General features: G+C 42.4%; 1 protein-coding gene across 1 annotated transcript; it reads left to right on the top strand.

Moving 5' to 3' along the window:
* The first annotated feature begins 5,566 nt into the window (after positions 1-5,566).
* Positions 5,567-24,442, top strand: ZRSR2 (zinc finger CCCH-type, RNA binding motif and serine/arginine rich 2). The gene is given in 12 exon segments (XM_039550847.1): positions 5,567-5,667; positions 7,439-7,518; positions 7,667-7,763; positions 8,059-8,170; positions 8,173-8,292; positions 8,482-8,568; positions 10,816-10,854; positions 12,917-13,032; positions 15,891-16,104; positions 18,394-18,449; positions 18,622-18,731; positions 19,362-24,442. Coding segments are annotated over 12 exon segments (1,560 nt in total). The 5' UTR covers positions 5,567-5,620; the 3' UTR covers positions 19,844-24,442.
* The last annotated feature ends 23 nt before the right edge of the window (positions 24,443-24,465 follow it).

Genomic DNA, 24,465 nt, shown 5'->3' on the forward strand with positions numbered 1-24,465 from the left:
TGTATTGCAGGTATTTGAACAGTCTCTGCAATCTAGGCAGCAAGACAGGATTACTTTATTTCATTCTGTTGCTGTACTCCTCCTGTAGCCATTCTGATTAATGGTTAGTTCCTACATTGAAGATCGCTTCAGAATTACTTTCAGTTGGTCCTTTAGCACTACGAAGGGTGTCTTGAGACTGCAAACCCAAAGAGCTTCACACAAATGACAAACAGTGAGAAAATCTGACTTAATTGTTGGACTGAATTTACAAAAAACAATAACCAGTATTTACTACATTCGATATTTGACTTTGGGGTAACAGAGAACTTACTGTTTCAGTAATTTAAACCATTTTTAGAAGCCAATTTTAAAGGACTTGATATCCCATCTTTGAAAGTCATTCACCAAGCTGATTCCCAGGTACCTCTTTACTCTTACTAGGCAACCCAGTCTGGGTTCAAAACTATTGGATACATTATCTACTTGAATGTTTAATCTCTGCCTATGAAAACAAAAGTGATGTATTCATTTCTAAAGACAGCTTAAATTAACCTGCTTTATATATGCACATCAAAAGGAGCGAACTGAAAAACGTACAGATGTATGAAGGACTGTCAGGTTACTGGAACATCTGTAACTTTAAAAAAATCTTAAAACAATGTGAATACAATCAGTTTCATGGTAAATTCATGTGCATTGCTTCAATAGTGAACACGTGAACTTTTTTGTACCTTAGGGGGAAACACTGAAGAAGTTGGGAAGAGAGGAGAAGAGCCAAGCACTCTTTCCCTGCTGCCAGAAGGCAAATGGAACTGAGTGTGATACGCAGCATCACCACTTCTCCCTGCTGTAAAACACCACAAATCAGTTCTTCCCCTCAGAATTGCACAGGACCGGTGTCAAAGTACATCGAAGGCACACGACACCCAGCAAGAACAAACTCAGAGGACATGACTGGATTCCCTGATCAGAGCTGCTGAATTCCAGCCAGGATGGCTGATTTTCCCCAATTTGTCTTGCTGGCAAGAAGCAAGACAAATGATTTTTTCCAGCAGAGAGGGGAGGAGGCCAGGAGAAGAAGCAGTGTGATAAACACCCCAGCTCACAGCTCACAGGGAGAGCACCGTGCACTTGATATATATGTGCACAGCAACGTGGATGTGTGCCAAATGTATCCAGCTGAAGGCCCACGTGCTTATCCATTTGTACATGCACAAAGTGCTGCACATAAGCAATCAGTTGCTACACATCTATAAATCTTTTCCCAAAGCCAGCACGTTTTTTAAATAAGCCAGGTGGACATGCAAGACTACACCAGGTGTTAGCAGGAAGATAACTTTGCTCCAAATTAATGGTATTTTTAAATACTGTCTTAAAAAGCACTGCAACTTTTCAGTTTACAAATGGGGTATATCTGCATAATCTAAAAAGACAGACAGACATTCTGCCACTCTGTATCTTTTAATAAATCTATATGCATGGATAACTTTCTGTTCCCATTTTGGCCAGATACATAGCACTGTTTAAGCATGTCTGCATTTGTTTACCACTGATTAATCAGTCAGGCATCAGTTTGTTTGAACAAATTACAATCTTCATGTACATATGCAAGGTATGTTTTTAACTGACTACTTTGTGAGGCGTTAGACTTTTAAGTAGCTCCTCTTTTATAGCATCTTTTTTTTTCCTAACTACTGTGGAGCTACAGATCATAGCCATGCAAAATTTCATGCACGATCTGCATTCCAGAAATATCACTGAACTAGTGCAAAGAATTATTTCTCTTATTGCACCAAATGAATTTGTCTGCCTGGTTGAAAATAAGAGTATCTCTGTAATTTTTTTCAATGCTTTTGGTCTACAGAAGCTAATGTATTATCTGTACATACATATTTTAAAATACATCAAATTTTGGACTACCAAACAAATCAGGAGAGGACTGAAATTTCAAGGAAGCATATGACTTGGTAAAATAAACAAACCCCTTCCATCTTCTCCATGTGATTAGCAATGTACTTTTTCTGCTCCTTTTGATGTCTTTGAAATGGAAAATCCCAGGGAAGTAAAATATTGATAGCTATTGTATAAGTTAATTAACAGCTATGGCTAAACTTAACCTCAGTTTTCAAATTTGACAAATTAACAGTTTTAAACTCTGAGGAAGTTAATCTTTAGTCTTAAATAGTAGTGTCGAACTCTTATGAGGAAAGAGTCAATGTGTGACTGTCAGCATTAGTCACTCATGGAAATGTACCTGGCGAACTCCAGACCCAGTTGTGCACAGCGCTGCACGGTTCCTTGGGTGCAGTGGAAATTACAAACACTGCAGATCTTTACCAGAAGGTTTTGGGGAAACAGGGCATTGGATGAGGGCTGCCACCACTGTCATCACTGTAACAGTGCAGAAGTGACTTGGTTGTCTCTGAGTTTTTATCAGTGCTCACAGAAGCAGACAGTGTGTGAGAAATCATTTAGCTCTCGACACAGTCATGTAGCTGGGGGAAGGATGCACTCTCCAGCATTCCCATGTATCGCCTTGGAAAGGGCACTTTGCAGTGGAAAGCACCAAGGACAGCCCACAGTGGGGATGGCACTGAGACTGAGAACACAGAGACCTCCAGCATAGAGGGGGTGGGAGGATGGTGCTGCTGCCGCCACTTCATCATCAAACAACAAACAACAGCCCTGAAGTATCAATGAAAACTGACCCGTCCCAAGCCCACACCTCCTGGATGTCTCCTACTTAGCATGTACTTTCTGGGTCCAACAAATCCAGGCTAGTGATTGACTGCCATTTCCCTCGTGTTCTCTTATGTCCATTTGCATCAACCATGAAAAAAAAAAAAAAAAGTACAATTCCATGAGGGAAAGTGCCACTCTTCTCCTGGAGCATATGGCAAATATTATGGTGAGGACAACTTTTACATAATCTGTATGTTTATAAAATGTATCTTTCTTTTTTCCACGGAGGGCTTGGGCATACTACAAAGAGAGTGAACCCTTCTTATCTGCTTGTGTCAGTCTACAATGGCAGAAAATACAAGAAATGGAAACCAGAAGAGCCACAGTGAAAGGAAGTTCAAATGTGTGCCAAACAGAGTCACTGCACTTCGACTCAGAGCTGCTCTACTGTGCATGCACAGTTCTGTGCAGACATCTGGAAAGGCACAGAGAGATTTAGAGTGCAACGTGGTATGTAACTCATGGTATGTAACCAGAAGTTGTAAGATAAAAGTTTCTCTGTTCTGGGCTATTCCATGAAGTATAATCTGTGCATCCAATACTGACCTTCTCATGATGGGGTTCACATGGCAGTAGACCATGCAGGAGTACTTTTCTTTACAAAATATGGAAAAGTGAGTTCCACAACCTGAAGGTTGACACAAAAATAAACTCTGCTTGTGAAGGCCCACAGTCTATAATTCCAGTGTAAGGACTAACAGCTACTGACTGGAATGCAATATTACTTTGGATATGTGAATGGCTCTTGCCTGGAATGGCCATATTTTTTTCTTTCTGACACTGTATTAATTAAATTGTATGGAAGTCTGCACCTGGACGTGAAGATCAAGTTGCTGTATGTGTATAAATTAATAGGAATAAACAAAACGGAGAAAAACACAACTATTGTATTCCTGCTTTGAAGAGAATGACTGCTTTTTCCAGAATCATTATGGATATCTGTAATAGCTGTTATATTTTGTGTTTTCTTAAAATGAAATCCTACTTTTCGTTGCTGAAATAGATAAGCTTAAGATGGTGCCTTCCCTAAGAACATTGGAAAAACACCATGATGAAATGTAGCATACCAAAGAAAGAAATGATTGAATTTCTCAATTTAGACTTATAAATAGTTTAAAGGAAGGTTAATATTATGGCACTTCCTCTCTTGAAGGGAGGATGAAAGTTATAATTTCCTAATGAAATAAGATTACAAAACACATTTGGCTGTTTTTTTCAAAACTTTCACAGGTGTCATGGCTCATCAGTTGTTAAATGCACAATACTGCCATCTTCTGTATCCAAGAAACAGCAAATTATGTGTTATTTTACATGTATGTTCTGCACAAGAACACTGAAAGTACTACTGATGACAACTCCTTCATTTTAAAAGAGAGTCTAGGATCTGGCACATGGTTAAGTAACAGCAGAGAGGTCACGGTCTGAATATTCATTGGTCAAGTGGCAAATGTAACTGCTGACTGTAGCAGTCACATGCTTGCTTTGAATAACTTCACTGAGCTTCAACCTAAGAGGATACTCATTATGCTGTTAACGAACAGCACAGTCAATTAGTCGGATTTTGATGGAGCCTGCTGTGGTGTGCTTCACCGTCAGCAGCTCTGGCTGTTTATGCAGCGTAGTACCTCTAGGATACAGGAAATAAGCTCACACATTGTGGTTTAGGAGAATAATTTAGGCCTTAATCAACAATGTACATTATTAATAACTATGCAAAACATGCCCAAATGAAAGCTACAAATACACTGCCTCCGAAGGCTGCAATCTAGCACTCGTGTCGCAGAGGAATTGATTACTGACAACTTGCGTATTTCCATCCATCATACCATGAGGGTCTGTGTGGAGTAGTTTCCTGCCATGAAATGCGTTTATAATCAGGTCAGGTACTATGCCTCAGAGACGATGATGGGAATACATCAGCAGTGTGAGCTAAATTGATCTATGTACCACTCCGGTGTGTTGCTGCTACTGCTGCTGCTGCACTGGAACTGTGACTTCCCTCAACTCTGAGAGGCTGTGGGCCAGGGCAGCCATGCTCACAGCAGCCAAGGGACACACTAATAGTTCACCTCATGGCAGGCACCGAAACCCCCGTTCCCACACACAATTCCCAACACAACCAAGACAGCTCCCAGAGCACAGGCTGTGGGCAGCCAGTCACTGCCCGGAGCATCACTCAGGCACTGCCATGAGCAGCAACACCCCAGGCGAGCTGAGACTGCACAGGCACCCAGTCACCCAGCAGGGCTGAGGACATTACACAGAATCAGGAAAGGCCGAGGGAACTGGGCCTGTTCACCCCGAGAAGAGACAACTGAGAGACCTCATCAACACATTCGAATATCAAAAGCGGGGTGCCAGAGGATGGATCCAGGGGTGGACCATATTCAGGGGGTGCCGAGCAACAGGACAAGAGGCAATGGGCAGAAACTGATGCAAAGAAGTTCCACTTGAACATGAGGAAGAACTTCTTTACTGTGCGTGACGGAGCACTGGAACAGATTGCCCAGACAGGGTGTGGAGTCTCCCTCACTGGAGATATTCAGGAACCGTCTGGACACAGCCCTGTGCCCTCTGATGGCCCTGCCTGAGCACGGAGGTTGGAGCAGATGATCCACTGTGGTTCCTTCCAACCTGGCCAATTCTGCGATTCTGTGACAAAAGAGCGTTCAGTGCACTCCCTCGCTTTTGGTCTTTGAGAGAGTTCGGTAAATGGGACTCCGCAGTGCCGCCTTTCCGTGCCCTCGGTGCCTCGGCAGCGCTCCGGACGGAGCGGCCACACGAGCCCCCCCCGCGCCACGCGAACGCGGCGCGCGCCCGGCCCGCGCGCGGCTGCCGGAACCGATTGCGCGCCCTTCCGCCGCGGGGTCACGTGACGTCCCGTCGGCACCGCAAGATGGCGGCGCCCATGTTGGTGCCCGAGCCCCCCCTGGGGAAGCCGAGGTGAGGCCGCGGCCGGGCCGGGGCCGGGACCCCCCGGGGCAAGGGGAAGGGCCCGCGGGTCCCTGCGGAGAGTCGCCGCCTCGTCCTGGCTGGGACCGCCCGAGCGCACGGCGGCCGCGGCTGAGGCCGCCCCGTGGCCCGGCCCGGCAGTGGCGCAGCTCCGCGCGGCCGGGGCCCGGTGGGGCGAGGGGAGCCGGGCTCGGAGGTTCGCGGGACGGGAGCGCGGCCGCCCTGGGGGCGGCGAACGGGCCCGGAGGCAGTGGAGCCGCGGGCGGGGGGCGCTGCCGGTCCCGCCCCGGCCGGAACCGGGGGGAGCGGGGCCGCTGTGCTTGCCCGCCCGAGCTGTGGAGGGGCGGTGCAGCGTCCCGAGCCCGGGAAAGCGGCGGCCGTGGGTGGTGCGGGGAGCGGCGGAGGCCGCGGCGCAGAGCGGCATGTGCGTGCCCGGGCTGAGCCCCGTCCAGCCCCGGCGCGGAGGCTGTGGGCCAGGGCAGCCATGCTCACAGCGACGTTCCCCGGTCGGGGTGTCCAGGTGTTTGCCAAGGCCTCGCTGCGGTGTCGTGCGGCTGGAGGGAGAGGCGAACCCCGGCACTGCAGCGGCTTGGGCTACGCTGCTCCTCCTCGCGTGCTAGCCTGAGAGTAAGGGGAGTTCCTCCGTCCCTTCCTTGGGTGTCAAGAAAGGGAAGTTCCCAGGGAACTGGAAAGGAGGTTATCGCTTGTCAGCGCCAGGCACCTGCTGAGGGATGCGATCCGTTTCAGGCAGGGACACGAGGTGAGAAGCAGCCGGGCTGGCCGGGTCAGAGGCGGAGGGCACAGGTGGGGACATTGGTCTGTGCGGGCAGGCGCTGCTGCCAGAACACGCACCGTGGTGTCACCTGGGCACGCAGAGGTGTGCAGGTGGTGAGGATGTGAGCAATCCTGAACAGGATTGGAGATGTGGGTGAAGTTCTGAGTTACGCTTGTGGAATCTTTAAAATTACACGCTCCAAAAGGGGAAGGTTTTGATCTCCCGTCAGCATTTGGTGTGGCACAAATATCAAGAGCTGAAGATCGTCCCTCCCTATTTATCCATTATGAACTGGCTAGGAATAGGAAAAATAGAATGAAACTTGAAAGAAAAGAGCCTGATGTGAAAAGGCTTTTAGACATTAGAGGCATTTTAACCATAGTGAAAACGTGGTGCTGCCTGTAGGCAGCTCTTCAAAGCTGTCAGACAAGCAAGGAAGAGTCTGGCCAAGCTTCTGTAGCAGAAGAGCAGAGCTGAGCATTGTCTGTGGGGGCTGTGGAGTGTATTTTGTTAGCTGTGCATTGAGACTGCTGCCTGTGGAGAATATCAAAGGAGAAGAGAAAGGACTTGAAATTTCATGTCCTGTAAATAAAAGACTAGAATGTGCTGAAAGGTGTGCCAAAATTGTAGGGTAGGAGATCTCCAAGCTTTTCTCCCTGATCTTATCTAGTGACCAAGTTTTAGAAGCTGAGTGAGATTTCATGGAGTTGGTGATGATGTCAAATACTGCATAACTTAAATAGGATTAGACCCCATGTGCGGTGTCTTCTTGCTGCTGCCCACATGCAAGTCTTAACAGCACAGCCACAGATTTACAGATGTCCTTGTCACGTCAGATGCTGCCGTGGAGTTACTGTTTCATATAAGTGCCTGTTAATTGTGCAGTTTGTGGGATTTTTCTATTGCTGAAGGAAATTAAGTGCACATATGACAGTAAAAATTATTTGTTTGGCTGTTTTAACATAAGGAATGTTCTCTCATCCTCAGCCATCAAAAGTACAGAGCTATTCTAAAGAAGGAGAAGAGGAAAAAAAAGCGGCAGGCACTTGCCAAACTAAGGGACTCAGGTAACTGAATTTGGTACTGTCAGTGGAACTAGAAGTGATTGGGGGTTTTTTGTTTCTTTAAAAGATATCACTTTGTGTATCTTTGTTGGCTGTAGCATCATGTAGATGTTATGTAGATGCATTGAACTTCTCATGCGTTTTTTCTCAGAAGCTGCAGAAAAAGATGAATCTGTGTCAGAGGAGGAAGAGGAGGAAGTGGAAGAAGAGGAGGAAGAAGAGGAAGAAAAAAAACTTGAGGCAGAAAGGTGAGAAATCTAGAAAATGGCATATATGCAGTAAACACTCGTAATCAATTCCATTTTGGTACTTTGAAAAGTTTGAATATATTCCATGAAACACAATCTTTATTGAGTATGTCAGGCTACACCGTCCTTTTCTCTAAAGCCTGAATGATTCCTATGGAATTTTCTCCTTTAAAGAAGATTAGATAAGTTGCAGTTATTACTATAGTAACAAAGTTGAGTTGTATTTATGACAGTTGCATCAGTTATGGGTAGTCATTAAGTGGGTGGTCTAAGTGGTGTCTGGTTTCTTTGGTAGACAAAAACTACATGAGCAGTGGTTGCTGAGAGAAGAAAAGGCCCAAGAAGAGTTCAAGCTAAAGAAAGAAAAAGAAGAGGCCGCAAGAAAGCGTCAAGAAGAAGAAGAGGTATAAAGATATAAAAACTTAGAGTTGGGCTTGGCAACAAGGTAGACTTAGTATACTACCTTTTATTATTTTGTGATGGACTCACTTTTCTTGATGCTGTTGTGTTTGGAAGCATAGACTCTACTGTCTTTCGTATAGAAAAGCACAATGGAAAAGAAAAGAAAAGAAAAGAACTCCTAAAATGGTTTTTGTCAGAGATTTAGTTGCTTCTGACTGGATGAAAACTTAATGGTCAAGGAGTTGTAATGCAACATGGTAGTTTTGACTTTGACTGATTGTAAAACCTTGTTCCCTAATTTCTTTTTATTACAAAGAGGAAGATCAAAGAAGAATGGGAAGAGCAGCAAAGAAAAGAGAGAGAAGTGGCACAGCAGAAGCAACAGGAGAAGAAAGAGAGAGAGGTAATTCCTGGTGGTGGGAGGATATACATATTATATATCCTGTGACATGATCAGATGCAACAGTTATGCATGTTGAAGAGGGATTTTGTTATAATTAGCAAATGCATTAGTTAACCCATTCTGTCTAAGTTACTAAACTATTGTTCAGTGTTAAAGAGCATCCAGGGGGTCCAGATACCCTGAAGTAACTCTTGGTAATGCATCTGGTTGTTCACAGTATGTAATTGTTTACATCAGGTAAATATGAAGGCACTGTGCCAATGCAGGTTCTGATAAGTGCACTTTCTGCATCATGTGTTAAAGATAATCCTTCCTTAATGTCCCAGTTGAACACAGTCAGTGCTGAAGAAAATGCTCAAAGAGGATATGGAATATGGAAGTACATTGCTGCTGTTCCTTAACACAGTTCTTAATCAAAAGATGTGTTACAGCTCTTCTTTACCTGACTCATCCAACAGGACGTATCTTTTTTTCAGAGCTCCTTGAGTGGAATAAAAAATGATATTGAAGATATAAGTCATTGATAACATTTCTGTTAACAATACATTATTCTTAATATTCTAAGTTTTAGAAGTTCAGTGACCTGGATATAAGATGTCCTGTACAGTAATGCAGTGTGAGGACTGGTCTTATTGCCACTGAAGAGTGACTGCAGCTTTCTAGGATCTGGTCATTTTAGATTCTCCACAATCACAAAGTTTCCAGTCATTTCACTGGGAGGTGTGTTGTGGCTGTGTCTGGTAGCCATGGCAGGAGAAGAGCCATGAACAGACAGTTCTGTCTCTCTGCAGTTAATAGTTGGTTGTGCCACTGATTATGTAACAGATGAATAAGAGATGCCAAAGAACAGCAATTGTTGTATTTTCTGTCTTACTCCCTCAGGTACTGAGTGTCCGTTTCTCTTTTTGCAGAGTAGGGAGAGAAAATGATGCTCGTGTCCTTTATTTAGGGTTGAGATATAGTTTGAAGAGAGTTGAACCATGATAACAGCAAGATTTTATTCCTCCCCTCTGTCCACGTGTCTGGGTTTGCCAAGCCTTCAGTGGGATAACTTGTGTCCCTGAACTAGATGGACGCAGCTTTCTTTTTTGCTTGGTTGTTGGATTCTTTGCTTTTTGTTTTTCTGGGTTATTATTTACTGGGATAGTGAGTTGTTGGCTCATAGAGGGCACTGACAGGCACCCAGAGGGAAACTGATACCCAGCTAAGAGTGGAGTCACCCATTTTAGCAGCAGAAAGTTAATTGGTTTTGCCTGTGTCTTGAAACAGCAGTTTATTCAAATTGTAACAGTGATAAAAGAAAAAAACTAATTTTCCTCCCTAAAATGAAGAAATAGGTTTTCTGGTTTGATGGATGGTGGTGGTTTGAGGCTTTTTTGGAGAGGGTGAAGGAGTGGTTTTGGCTTTGGATTTTTGTTTGTGTGGTTTGGGGAGTTTGTTTGTTCTGTTTCATTTTTCTTTATTAGGGTGGATAATATCTGACATCCTTGGTGATCAGTACCAGATGCTGTCTGAGTCCTCATCTTGAATTACATTTTTAATTTTTATTTCCTCTTTTTTAATTTAATTAATTCTCTTTCAAATTAGATCGGTCCTAGCATATTTTCTTGTATTGATTATGTTTAAATGTCTTTTTCCTAGGAATTTCATAGAACAATTTGTTAGAAGTAGTGTCCAGCCAGTTTTGGAGAGTGATACTGTTTTACTCAGCCCGCTTAGGAAGAGGAAGGGAAAGAATATCCTCATTGCTTTCCTGTATTTGAAGAGCTAGATGTGGTTAACTTATGATGTTTAAGTTTCTTACGAGTTGCATCTCTTGTTTCAACAGAGGCTCACTAAGCATTGTGTTTTTCTGTGTGTTCCATAAAATGTGTAAGTTAAAACATTTAGTGCAACTAAACCATTATGGACTTAATTGTAACCAGGCTGTGTACTAGAGCAGGAGACAGATTTAAGCATCCATAGTTCAATGATAGTTTTAAAAAAGAAAATTAAACTTTGACATTGTCTATCATTTAGTTTGGAAAATAATCTACATGAGGGTCTTGTCTGATGTATCCTTTAACAGCTTTGTAGTACATGAATTGCTACAGAGCCAAAGTAAATCTCTTGTTTTTAAAGCAAACCCCATCACACTTTCATTATACATAATCACTGAGCATTGTAAATTAGGTTCTTAACTAAAGAAACCAGATGTTTTGCGTGTCCTCAGGGTTTTCACTAGTCCTGTGTTTGCACCATTTATAGGCAGCTGTGCAGAGGATGCTGGATCAAGCTGAAAGCCAGGTATGCTCAGAGACTTTTTGAAAAAAGAACTGAAAAGTAATTTAATTTCCATCCGGTGTTTGCCTTCTAGCATGTTGTCCATCTGCTCTCGAAAACCTAAGGGCCTGAATAAATTTAATATATAGTGGCTTGCATGAGCTGTAAACAATTATTTACTGGGTGGAACATAATTAAGCATATTTCTGGCTGGTTGGTGGCAGTGCAGTTGTGCATGCTGATGACTGTTCAGGAGGTCTGAGTCAAAATGAACCTGGAAATACTGCTGGGTGCTATTAAAAAACACTATGCATGATGGTTTATTTGTGAATTGTAATTCTAAATAAATCTGTCAGTCCTGGGTGGCCAGATAAACTTGTCTTTTTAAGCAGATGTCAGGCTGTAAATAAGAGGATTCAGTGGTAGAGGAGGGCACAGATCTTTAAGGAAAAGATAAAAAGGTGGGGGAGGGAGAAGCTTGACTGCTTGGATGTCTGGAAGAGCATGGATCTCAAGCTGGCAGTGTGTAGCAAAAAAACCTGCAGTTTTCATTTGATCTTAGAGACTGCCTTAAAGAATAATATGGCTTTTATCCCTGTCATGTGGTTAAACTTGTGAAGATTCTTGCTCTGTTTAAACCACTGCATGAATCTGAAAAAATGTTTTAACTTAGTTATCCATTGTTTATTGACTGCCATAGCTACATTGGAGTTACATTTGGTTCCAAATCATGTTTAAACAGTTCTTTAGGGAATCTGTTTCATAAGATGGGTAGGAAAGTGCTCTGAACTGCTGCCTGCCCAGAGCTCAAGATGCATTAGCAGTCATGTCTGTGAAGGAATAGTCAGAAATGTGGTATGTTAGAGACTGCATTAGAGTATCAGTTCAGGGTTCAGTTACTGCTGATATAACAGGGCTGTTCTGGTGATAGAAAATTATGGCTGCAAGTCATGAACAGAACTGGTAGCTAGGTCAAATGCTGCTTGTGAATAAAAAGAGTTCTCAGTTGATTTAAAATGAGAACTTAGGCCAGTCAGCTTTACAGATTATTTGGTTAGAATGAAAATTCCCTTTTTTAAATATGTGTCTGGGTTGTAGTCATTCAAGGCTTGCAACTTGGTAAAGCCATTTTGAATTATAGAAATCTTAATGATCCAAGATGATCAGTGTGGACACTTTTACTTCCAGTTTTAACTATGAATTTAATTTTTTTAAATTCTGGCCTTTAGCAGGTTACTTTTATTTTAGCCTTTTCTATATGCAGTTATATACTTAACAGTGATAATGCTGAGCTTTGGGCTGTTGCAGAGAAAAATAAGTAAATAGTTGTAGCTTTCTCTCTGCCAGGTTATGGTGGTTTTGGCTGGGGTAGAGTTAATTTTTTTCATGGTGGCTAGTATGGGGCTTCGTTTTGGATTTACACTCAAAATAGGGTTGAGAATGTGGAGATGTTTTTGTTATGGCTGAGCAGGGCTTACACAGAGCCAAGGCCTTTTCTGCTTCTCATACTGCCACGCTGGTGAAGAGGCAGAGGGTGCATGGTAGGTTGGGAGGAGACACAGCCAGGACAGGTGACCCCAACTGACCAAAGGGATATTCCAGACCATTGATATCATGCTCAGTATATAAAGGGGGGAGAAGAAGGAGGAAGGGGGGGGAACATTTGGAGTGATTGAGTTTGTCTTCCCAAGTCACCATTACACATGGTGGAGCCCTGCTGTCCTGGAGATGGCTGAACACCTGCCAGCCTGTGGGACACAGTGAATGAATTCCTGGGTTTGCTTTGCGTGTGGGCCTGGCTTTTGCTTTCCCTGTTAAATTGTCTTTATCCCAACCCACGAGTTTTCTTTTACCCTTCCATTGTCTCCCTGATCCCACTGGTGGGGCTGTGAACAAGTGGCTGCACAGGGCTTGGCTGCTGGCTGGGATTAAACCACAACACGGGTGTACAAGGCAGAAAAACAATGCTTTAATTAGGTTCAGCCTGCTTTGTAGAAACACAGTGCTCACAACTGCATGTGAATTTAGTTAGTTTTATTTCTTTACTTGTCTCTAACTTCTGTGTACTTTAATGTTTCTTCCACAGCTGGAGAATGGTGTGAGTTGGCACAACCCAGAGCCCCCAGAGAATCTGGGAACAGAGAAGGACAGAGCGAACTGCCCATTCTATATTAAAACAGGTTCCTGCCGATTTGGAGACAGGTAATCCATTGAATATATACCAGGATAGAAGTGTGTTAGGGAGATGAAAGGGAGGCAACTTAGTTAGGTCATAAGCAAACGGAGGAAAAATTGCCACATAAAATACTTCTGTGGATGTGGATGTGGATTGAGAGCAGAGCATTGCCTGGCTGGAATTGAGCTGTTTATTGTTATGGCATGTTATTGATGGTGCATTCTGGCTGCGTTCTGGTTACACTGGTCAGAATGAGTTTTCCTTAGCTTAAACACCTGCCAGAATGTATATGGTCTGTTATTAGTACAGGTTTGATATGTCATATGTTAGATTTTTTTTTATTTTCTAATTTGCATCTGTTCAAATCCCAAATGGACTAAAGTAAATTAAGGTAAATCTGCACAGTTGGGAAAGTTGTCACGTAGCTTCCAGAGTTCTCACTATTTAAATGTGCAATACATTCATTCATGATTCTGGTACGCTGACAGGATGCCCTATCTCAGGAGGGAAGTGTAGTAAAAGGCAAGAACAGAGAAGCTCGTCAGGATGATGGGAGATGAGCAACACCCCTGTAGAAGTGGCTGACAAGTCCAGATTCTGCTTTCAAAGAGGGAGATGGAGGAGGGCTGTGGTAGATGAACAGCAAACTCAGGAGTAGGGTAGGAGTGATTATTTGCATTTTAGTTAGGTGTCTCTGAATGTTTACCAGCTTTGAAAAAGAAAGGACTTTCTCATATGAAACAAATGGCAAACGTGTTGCCAGAGGACGTAGAGGAAGCCAGAAGTATAAATGAGTTTGTGGAGTACATGTTCATCGCCGACCAGAGACAATGATGACCCAAATGCAGCTTCTGGCTGGAAAATCCCTGATTTTTTTTGTGCTAAGGAGAAACAACAGCTTAGCAGAGAAGTACTCTGATATTTATTACATGAATCTTCAGCAAAAACTTCTGAGGTTATTTTACTAACTTGTATCACTGAAACATGTGTGGTCCAGCTATTGTAGTTTTCTTTGTAGTTTTCTTTATCCTAGGAGTAATTTGTTCCAGTGTGATGTATACTGTGGATAATTATAATTCAACTATATGGAAGCTTCAAGTTAACATCTTTTTTTCTATTCTTAAATATGTGTTGAATTCCATAATAAAAATTTCACCAGCTATGTCACTGTAGACAGCATTCTTTTTCAAATGTCTAGGTCTTTGTAATCTTCACAGTGTTTTTGTTTCAGTGGTCTTTAATGGAGATAGCCTCCATGGCTTATTTATGGATTGCATAAAATTCAGTTTTGCTTTGAACTTTGCATTTGAACTATGAATAACCCTTGGAAAATAAATACTGAGAAACATACTCTGCCCTTCTTCTTTTAACCCCTGTTGATCTCAGCTACCTCTCTTTCATCTTCTTCCTTTTTCCTCACATACCTGTTTCCTTCATAATCTGGTCATTGTAATGTCTAGTGCTGTCTGTGAGTTGAAGGACTGGTACAGCTAGGGTAGGACTGGAAGGATGGGTTGGAAGGAGTTGTGCAAAACTAAGAGCCAGTGTTATCAACAAATAACTGCTGAATCTTGTCTAAGTTCACTATGTCTTGAAGAAGCTAAAACCGGCTGAGTTTGCTACTACCAATTTCCCCAGTAATTCAAAACCTAACGTTTTGCAGTAATGTTGGATTCTTGAGTCATTCATTTTCCTTGGGGTTCCTTTTGTTCTGTCATGTGAATGTATCGTTTTATGTACAGACAATATTGGTTGGGTTTGTGTTCTTTTGAAATTGAACAGCAAAAGGAGGCAGCTTCTAAAATGTAAAAAAATAATAAGCATCAAATTAATTGTCTTCTGGTTTAGTTTTGGGTTTGGAGATTGGATTTTTTTTTGTTGTTTGCTTTTTGAAGTCTAAGGTGTCAACCAGAAGGTGAGAGTCCACTTCTGACTGACTGGGTGCAGAAAAGCTTCCTAGCTGGAGTCTAGGTTGTAGTTGCCCATTTTGAGACCTGACCTCCCTGCAGTTTGTCTGTGCTGTCCAGTGACATAAAGAGACTACTAGTCTGGATGTTCTTCTGATCATGTCATGACAAGGAGAAATGTGTTGGAGAGTGCATGACCCCATTGCTTGGGGACATATTGCATGGGAATCATAAAGCACAGTGAAATAAACATGGAGAACATCTGTGTTCTTACTGAATCTAAAGGTGTGTAGGGGAGAACTGTATTTCAGCATGTTGGTAAGGTAGCCTGAATATGATGCATGGTGAGGGAGACCTAATACTTTTATGGCTGCCAAGAAGATGCAGATCAAGATAAGACTGACTTAGAAGAACCTTTGTAATTGTTTCATGTGGTTTCTTGGTTTTTTTTGTTTTTGTTAGAAGTGGAAAAATACCAGTCTTGTACTCATCCAGGTGCAGGTCTAAATGTGCCGTTCTTCCCTCACTCCTGCTTTCCATCCCTATATGATGAAAACAACTTCAGTAAAAGTTGTTCAGTTTGCAAAAAGAAGAGCAGGGGACTTGCTTTAAAATCTCTTTATAGAAAGACTCCTGACAATCTTTTAAGCCCTTCAGAAAATGGGGACACATTAACCCTAGTAGCCTAAAAGAAATTACTTCTGTGCTCACTGTGACACTGATATTGATAGCTTTTGTAGTTGTGGTTTCTTAAGCAAGAACGTGTTTGTTAATGGCATTAAGGAAGCATTAAGGTTATGTACAAACTCACTCCAAAAGATTTGGTTTAGTAATTGTAATATCTTGATCTTCCACTAATGGATTTTCTTTTATAGTAACTGTAAGTGAAAATGGCAAATGTTTGAAGCTTTCACAAGTGTTTTTTCTGCTGAAAGTGCCAATCTTTCCACTTCTCTTTCTTCACTACACCTGTCCAGGTGTTCTCGCAAGCATAACTACCCCACATCTAGCAAGACACTGCTCGTGCGAGGGATGTTCATCACTTTTGGCATGGAGCAGTGCCGGAGAGACGACTATGACACAGATGCCAGTCTCGAGTACAGTGATGAGGAGACCTACCAGCAGTTCTTGGAGTTCTATGAGGACGTGCTCCCTGAATTTCAGAATGTGGGGAAGGTGGTTCAGTTCAAGGTATGCATCCAAGTGTGGTTCATGAGCCTTAAGAGAAGTTCTGTCCAGCATGCCCCAGCCAAAGCCTGTGTACACTAGGGAACTATGCAGCATCCTTACAGCAAACTGCATCTCTCATGTCACCTGTAAACTTGTCACTACTCTTACAGAGCACCATCTTACTCTGGGTGAATCTTCTCTCCCATTCCCCTGAACTGTTACAAAAGCTTGTGCTTCTATATTGCAAGTTATTCACACTGCTCAACAGTCCACTTATTCCATTGTTCTTTCTTTTCTTACCCTGTGCTAAGCCCAAGAGGGTCCACTAAGACTGTTAGACAATATAAATACATCTGAGCTACTGTATTTGGGCCTAAGGAATGAAATAGTGGGGTATGAAATGTATTTGGAGTGTACACCCAAACAATGTCATTTTAGGACTGGCTGAATAAAATAAAATCAGATTACAATGAACTGAAAAGATAGCAGATATTTCAGTAGGATGAATTACAGAAAGGTAAGTTACATAAATCGTCTTGAGATTTGTCATCCATCATTAGTTTGTGCATTTGGTTTGCTGAATGTTTTGTACTGATTTTTTTCCCATTTATATTATGATTTCTTATGGGGAAAAAGAGGGATCTGTAAATGGAGACCTCAGAGATGACAGATGTGTGTGTGTTGACAGTCCCATGTTGCCCCAAAATATGCAGCCTGGATGGTGCAATCTCCTTGTATCAGAATCTATTGCAGCATCCCTTTCTGTTTGCCATCGCTGTTTTCCTGAAGTCACCAGGAGGCACATAGTGCCTTTTCTCCTTTTGTGTTCATCTACTGACAACTGCCTCAGGACTGAGATAGCATTAGCATTTCAAGCAAGATGAAAAGTAGAAAGAGTGAGTTTTCAATAGTTGCATTATGAGCTTCATAGGTAAGAAACCTTCACTTGTTTGGAGGAGTGGAGTATCCCCTCCGTATTTTGACTCATGGGATATTAGCAGGCTGTCCTCTACTAGAACACAGGATGCAGATTTCCTATGGAGCATGGCTTGAAAAGCCTTATCAGCAAAGTCAGGTCCTTGGCTTTGTAGTGGCATTCTGTGCAGCCGTGCTAAGCTGCACCTGCTTGGGTCCCTGTGACTGTTAGTGTGGCATTTCGTGGCTTCTGAGACAATTGTGCAACAGCAAAGTGATTCTCATGGACATTTTAACTACATTAGAGATGCTACGGAATGACATGTTGGCTGCAGGGATCTTAACTGTGACTGAGCTGAGACTCTGTGACCGTTTAGAATCAGATTATACACACCTGTCTTTCAGCTGATTTCCTTTTCCAGTGTAGTCCAAGGTTTTGTTTTGGCTGTTTTTTCTGGGAAGCTGCTCCAGAATCTGGAAGATCCTGATAAAACACTACCCTAGAAGACTAGGGTTCTTCTCCTACCCAGAAATGGCTATGGCAAAATCATTCTCACTTGTTCTTGTCTTGACATTGTTTATCTCAAATAGTTTGACTCCTTACCCTGTAATACTTAACTGTACAACTGCTTGTTATTGTGGCTGAAGCCCTTTCCTGATCCAGCATACAAAGAGGTATTCCCTGAGGGTCAGCCAGGGTTCAGGGATGAAAGGAGCCACTAATCTAGTTTGCTGCGAATATTGGACAAGGCCTGCAGGCAACAGAGGCTGGAATTGCAGTTCTGCCCCGGAGAACTGGGTTCCACCTGCTTGGACCTGCCCATCTCAGAATCTTTTGTAACAAGCAGCAAGCTTTTTCAAAGGTAATTTTTATATTTTTGAGAGCTTTAGATATACTTTGAATGCTAAATCATTACAAAAAAAAGGTTTTTCAGAACTGTACAGTGAAGGATGGTGTCTTCAGCTTTTCGAACCCAGTTCACGGGATGCTGTGAAGATACACTCCTCTAGAGTCGCTTACTGTAATGAATCCCTCATTTCCACTTGAGGATACTACTAACTGTTGTCAGAGCAGGATTTGGATGTTGCATAGTAGGGTTGGCCCAGACAAGTGCAAGACAATGGAGTACAAGCTGTCTTGTGGACTAAGTGAAGCCAAGGTCCCAGATTTAATCAAAGCATAGTGCTGGAAACAGTCAAACGTAAGCCAGAAAGGCTTTTTTTCTGGGGTTTTTTGTTTTTTTGTTTTTTGGTTAACACTGTATTCAGAAGAAAATCATCTCTAAATTGATATGGATGAACTGTCATAAATGAGAATTGCCCATCTCAGAATGTGTGAGCTGCTGTACAGCATAAACCTTCCACTGCCCTAACTTCCTGTTTCCATCCCCTCAGGTCAGTTGCAACTATGAGCCTCACCTGCGAGGAAATGTGTACGTCCAGTACCAGTCGTAAGTACTCGCAGTCTTACCAAGCGTTAGAACTGAACTCCAGAGCTGAGTCATGAATGAGAAGTGTTTGTACTGTCCATCCACTTCATTCTCATAGTGTAATGGAGCCCAAAATTGGTGTCTGAAATAACTGTGTGATGGTAATGCTGTCTGTTGTTTTTACTTTTTAAAGGGAGAAGGACTGTCAGGCAGCTCTGGCTCTGTTCAGTGGACGATGGTATGCAGGCAGACAGCTTCATTGTGAATTCTGTCCTGTGACGAGGTGGAAAACTGCCATATGTGGTGAGTCTTGGAAAAGAGAATATGTGTTATTGAAAGAGTACTCACTCATGGAAGTGAAAAAGAGGGATTAGTCTGTAGCTTTCAGATCTGCCTAGTGTTGTATTCATTTCTGTTTGGAAGACAAAAGTGCTAACTTGCTTGTGTAGATCCAGGAAAGAAAGGGAGTACTACACCATGTCATGTAAGTGTCTGAATTGTTCTAGTGGATTTACCATGGTCTAGAAATGAAGGTTTGGATTATAACTTTAGAAATAATAATCTTAGGGTGAAACTACAGGAAGTGCTAATTTATCTGTTGAGAAGCAACAGCAGTTTCTGGACTATCAACGGTTCTTAGCAGTAACTATAATATTTGACTTACCTAGATTTACCTTCTTACATTAAGGTATGAAAAATGAAGTTTGTTCTAAACTAAAACCAAATCTTCATAGCTGTTAAAAAGCTAATTCCAAGAAAAGTACACAGTGAAAATTAATCTTGTGTGAATTAAATTGATAGGTGGTCAGATGCATGTTCTTCTGTTTGGAGAAGCAAAAATTCCGATAATTAAGTTTCTTCCACTAGGTACATAATGAAGAAAGAGATTTAACAGGTCTGGTTCATAAAAAAGCAAACCCTAATCTGTTGCAGGCTTATTTGAAAGGCAGAAGTGTCCGAGAGGGAAACACTGCAACTTTCTTCATGTATTCAAAAATCCAAACAATGAGTTTTGGGAGGCCAATAGAGACATACGTATTTCTCCTGAACGGACTCATCAGTTGTCTAAAAACTCTGAGAGGAGAAACAGATCGAGCCATCGTGACGACTATTACAGCCGGTCCAGGAGAAGGGGCAGCCCCAGCCCCGACCATTCCTACCGGAGAAACGGAGAGTCTGAGAGAAAAAAGAATCGCCGCAAAAACAAGAGGCGGCGCCGGTCGGGGAGGTCGAGAAGTCGAGAAAGGAGGAGGTCTCACAGCAGGGGCAGGAAGAGGAGAGGCCGCAGTCGCAGCAGGAGTCACAGTCGGACACGCAGCAGGAGCAGAAGCAGGAGTTCCTCTCGATCCAGGAGCAGGGGTAAAAAGAGATCAAGCAGCAGAGGAAAAAATAGTGAAACTCCCAAAACAAAGTGAGAATTATTTTCAGAAATCACTAATTGATAAAAATAGAGCTGACAAAGAAATCTTTCCAATAGGGCACCAGATATATTTGAATTTCAAATAAAGTGTTCTTGCACATTAAAATGTTTCTTCCTAATAAAGGAACATAGTTTACTGTGTGCGAAGCTTGAGAAAATTAAAAGTTTTACGTCCTATAGAAGGTGTGAATGTCAAGTACTCTAGCTCCTCTGTCCCTCTGAACTGCTGCAACACCTGGATGCACACTGAGTACAAATAGAGAAGTGAAGCCTCTTTGGTATATGCTTATTTCTGTTATGTGTGTGTTAAGTGTTTACTGTCCCTGTAAGGAGTTAGTACAGATCAGCCAGTGTGCAGTAAATTCACACCCCAGCACACTGCAGATCCAGGTCTGTGTAGATGACTGCCATTTGTATTTTTCATCTGTTTATGGGAAATCTCTTTCTAGACAAAGAAAATCTAATCGTTTTATGAGTTGGAGAAAAGGGATCTCAAAGACATCACTGTTTGATGGTACAATACTTGGCCAGTAGGAGCTTTTTGGTCATGAGTGTTGGATTTTTCTCTGCCTTCACTGAGCTGCTGAGCTGATTGTAGGGATTGCAGTAGACTAAAACCAAGTAGCAAGTACACAGAGAAACAATCAGTTTATTCAGTACCTTAATCCCCAAATAAGAGTGGAGACCACGGAACTGTAATCCTCGAGTGAGGTTAGAAATACTTTGCATACCTCTTGGTTGCACACCATTTGTAGGTGAAAACAACCTGCCTAACCTGTGCTGGAGGGGTGGAAAGTGTCCATGTGGGAACCAAAGATGTGATTGTGAAGGCTCAATCAAGATGGCTGCAGAGTGGCTGAAGAAACTGAAGGGTTTATACATGAAAGAATACTTTTATGTTTTTGGGAGAGGAGGACTTGACTTAGAGCCTTTTAAAGTTTATTTTACGAACAGTTTAAGGCACTTTACTGCCTTGCTTTCCTACAGCCAAGGTGAAGAGTAGGGTACATAAAAATGAAATTACTGGGACAAAACCCTTTTGAAATGACAGCTATATTAGCAAAGTACCTGCAGTTAGATAAATCCTTACCAGTATTTTTTCACTTTTATTTAAAAGATTTGTGCTGCTAGATGTACTGTATTTCACATGGCTTATCTTCAGGTTTTTAACTTGGGCACCTCAGTGTCCTCAGACACTTGGAGAGAGTTTGTGGCACTGAAGGTGCAAGTGCCCTAATGGTCTGTAGAGATAACTCCCTTTAGTCTCTCCAAAGAACTGGGCTCCTGCCTTTAGAGAATCAATCAGACCCCATGTTAGAAGCCTAAAGCAGGCATGAAGTGCTCCCAAATAGGAATTCATTACAACTCCCAACACTGTAACATAAACTCCCTTAGAAAATCTGGGTATCTGACTTTTACCAGTAGCATTCCTCACAGCAAGAATGTTTTTCCCCAGGATAGTTAAGATTGAGTGAACATTGCTTCTGGATATTATATATATATATTTTTGCTTTTCTAAATGCATACTGCACCTAGCATGCTGATTATACATTTTTCCTTCTTTCTTCATGTGTAACTTGTCCAATATGGAGTAATCCAACAAAAGTGATGTTCAGTTCAAACCCGACTTTCACTATATATTGTCATAACTGTAGGCAGAGCTGTAGCTTAGTTAATTTGATTAAATGTTTTAGTTATTAACAGATGTAGGAGTTGCAATTTAATAGCGTAACTTTTGAAATAATAACTTTTTTGAAAGGCATATTTCAAAGGATAGACAGCACTAAGTTTTTAATTCCATTTGAGAAATTTGTGACCGCCAGTTTCTTACAATGTACCTTTTCTCACTACACCTTAGCAACCAATTTTCCCTAAGGTTTCTTATTTTTTTCATAGATGCTCAGTTATCTCGCTGGGTCACTGGCACAGCATGTAGCAAACTGTGGCTCAGTTCGCCACCAGCAGGCTGGTAACATCTTCCATTCCCTGGGGCTGCCCTGCTTCCCACAGCTGTGGTGTGAGAGCTGACTTGTGCCCGTGCAGGTGCTGTGCATCCCGCGTCACAGGGCCGGACGGCACGGAGCATTATCCCAGCAAAATCAGCTGTCACGAAAAGTGCTGGAGGAGGTGGTGGGAACCTGTGACCAGTCAGGTGAAATAAGCAAACCAGGCCTCCGTGGGATTACAAACTAAGTGCCCAGTAACACCAATGTGAGAATGGGTAATTAGGCTCCTTGTCCCCACAGTTTTGTAACAGGATCTGGGAAGCCGAGTGGCTGTATTAAAAAAACAAACAAAAAAAAAAAAAATCAAAAAACCAAACTTGCTCAGAAATGCATGTAAAAATTAAAATATACTTTATTTCTGCTACTACAATGGCTGAAGCTTCAGCTTGTTTTTCTTGAGGTCTGGACCCAAACGTGCTGGCTGTATCTGTGCAGTGTAGGACTGGTAGCTGTGATTGCCCTTCACTTTCACACACTGTTTATTACACAGAATTTGAGTGCTGTAGATCTGACATTTAGCTTGCATTTGTTAGCATGAAACCTGGGATTCTACCAGTTTCCTAACTTCGGAGTTTGTATTTTTCAGTATTCTCTGCTTCATAACCTTAAGTAGTGTTATATGCATGGTTTTGTGTTTCCTTATTATTATCTGAGTGAGCTATTTTATTCTGGAGAGACAAACAGCCTAGAAGTTTTTTAATGTAAAGATTAATTATTTTCTTTCTCAAAGGGAAGAAGCCCCAGAAGAACACAGAAAGCATTTAAATTTGTAAGGAATAGCCTGTTCCTATTGCGTGTTATTCCACATAGTCACAGAAAAGGACCTTGTAAAGTGAATTAATAGGGGCCAAGTTTTGTTTTGACTTAAATGACTACTTAAAAGCAGCAGCTTTCAAAATACTTTTTTTCAGTTGTGAATTCTGCAGGGATCACAAAGGTGCTTTGGAGTAATTCTGGCATTTACACAGAGGTTCAGGGTGGCAGTGCCAGAGCCTGCCAGATGCCCCATTTCAGTCACGGTGGGGAGAAGGTGCTGCTCCTGCCCTTCAGTGGAGGAGGAACTGCCCAGCCAGGCAGCAACACTACCTTGTTCAGCAGCACAAGGGGAATAGTGGCAGTGCAGTGGGAACCCCTGTAGGCATGGGCACTGCTGCTGCTCAGCAGAATTAAGGCATCAGGGAACTGGGCTTGCCCCCTTGCAGCAGAGTGCCTTCCCTCCAACTATAGCTGGTGGCCACTTCTGTGGGATTTCATTCCCTGTCTGCCTGTCCAGAGTAGCCAACCCCCACCAGGGGTGGAGGAGGGGTGGCACATGTCTGTGTGTTGAATGCAAGGCATTTCTTAGGGACACCCAACAAGGCCTTCCCTCTCTGCCCTAGCCCTTATCTACGGGGTACATTGTCCAAAATGCATCCCAAGTGACTCCTCTCCCAGTTTTATGCCCTGTGATGGCAGCATGGCTGTTTTGCATCCGGTTTTGTATTAGCACGTTCAGTCTATCGGAAACTGCCCTCAGGTTTACCAGTGACATTCCTGTGCACTAAATAACTTGGTTTTTTCTAAAGACATGCAAGAGCCTGCTAAAAGATGCTATTGCTTCCTGTCCTGGATCAGCACTTCTTACAAAACATGAAACATGGACGTCTATGGTAGTTAATAACCTAAAAGCTTCATTTACTTTCTTACATCATCCAAAGAGTGCAGCTCATTTTGCTTTCACTATAAGCTTGCAATTAAAATAAACCCCAATTATTCCACATATACTCCTGCTCAGCACTGATGTATCAGGTGAATTCAGTATCTATGGCTGAAAACCAAAACTGATGTGACACGGACAGGGAATACTTTGTCGAGCCATGGGACAGACTGCAAAGCAAGCTGGACAACCATAACCCATGGTACGTGGGAACTTGACAGAGGCAGCCACAGGGTGACCATCATTGTGGCCTTACCCCAAAAGGAACAGCAGATGTTTAGGAAGGCCGCTTTGAGTTGAAGACTTAAGTCAGTGAAGTTGAAGACACTCAAGACAACAATCAACTTGCCTGAACAATCCAGAAGTTCTCACTTATTATTTAGCTCCCCTCCCCCCACCAAACCCTTCCCCACAAGACCAGAAATTCAAAAACCAGAATTTCATTTCAAATTAATTTCAGAAATGCCCAAAGATGGTAATTTTTCCCCATGCTTTTGCTGATAACATCAAGCAGCAGTTCAGTTCTTTTAGAAAGGTGGAGAACAGATTCATCTGACATATTTTTGGTTGAGACCAGGATTGTAAACGTTGTATTGACTTGCTCAGAATTCTATGAAAATAACTGAATATTCAGTCTGTATTATCCAGAAATCTCTCCCAACATGTGGTTTAATTTTCAAATGAAGTGGTACTACCCCATCAATTTAACATCCACTTAAATAGATTTCATGTTTAATGTGGCAAGCTTTCCAAAAACTTGCTAATTTATTGCTTTCTCTACAATTTAAATGGATGTAAATAACTAAACTTGGACACAGTATTCTCAACATTTTTTAATGAAGTGCTCAAGAACAGGTTAAGCACTGTAATAAAATACCCTTTTTTTAAGCCAGCACTGAGTGGCCTCTTCTTTCC

Source organism: Corvus cornix, chromosome 1 (genome assembly GCF_000738735.6).
Source record: "Corvus cornix cornix isolate S_Up_H32 chromosome 1, ASM73873v5, whole genome shotgun sequence".
In the NCBI taxonomy this organism is placed as follows: Eukaryota; Metazoa; Chordata; class Aves; order Passeriformes; family Corvidae; genus Corvus; species Corvus cornix.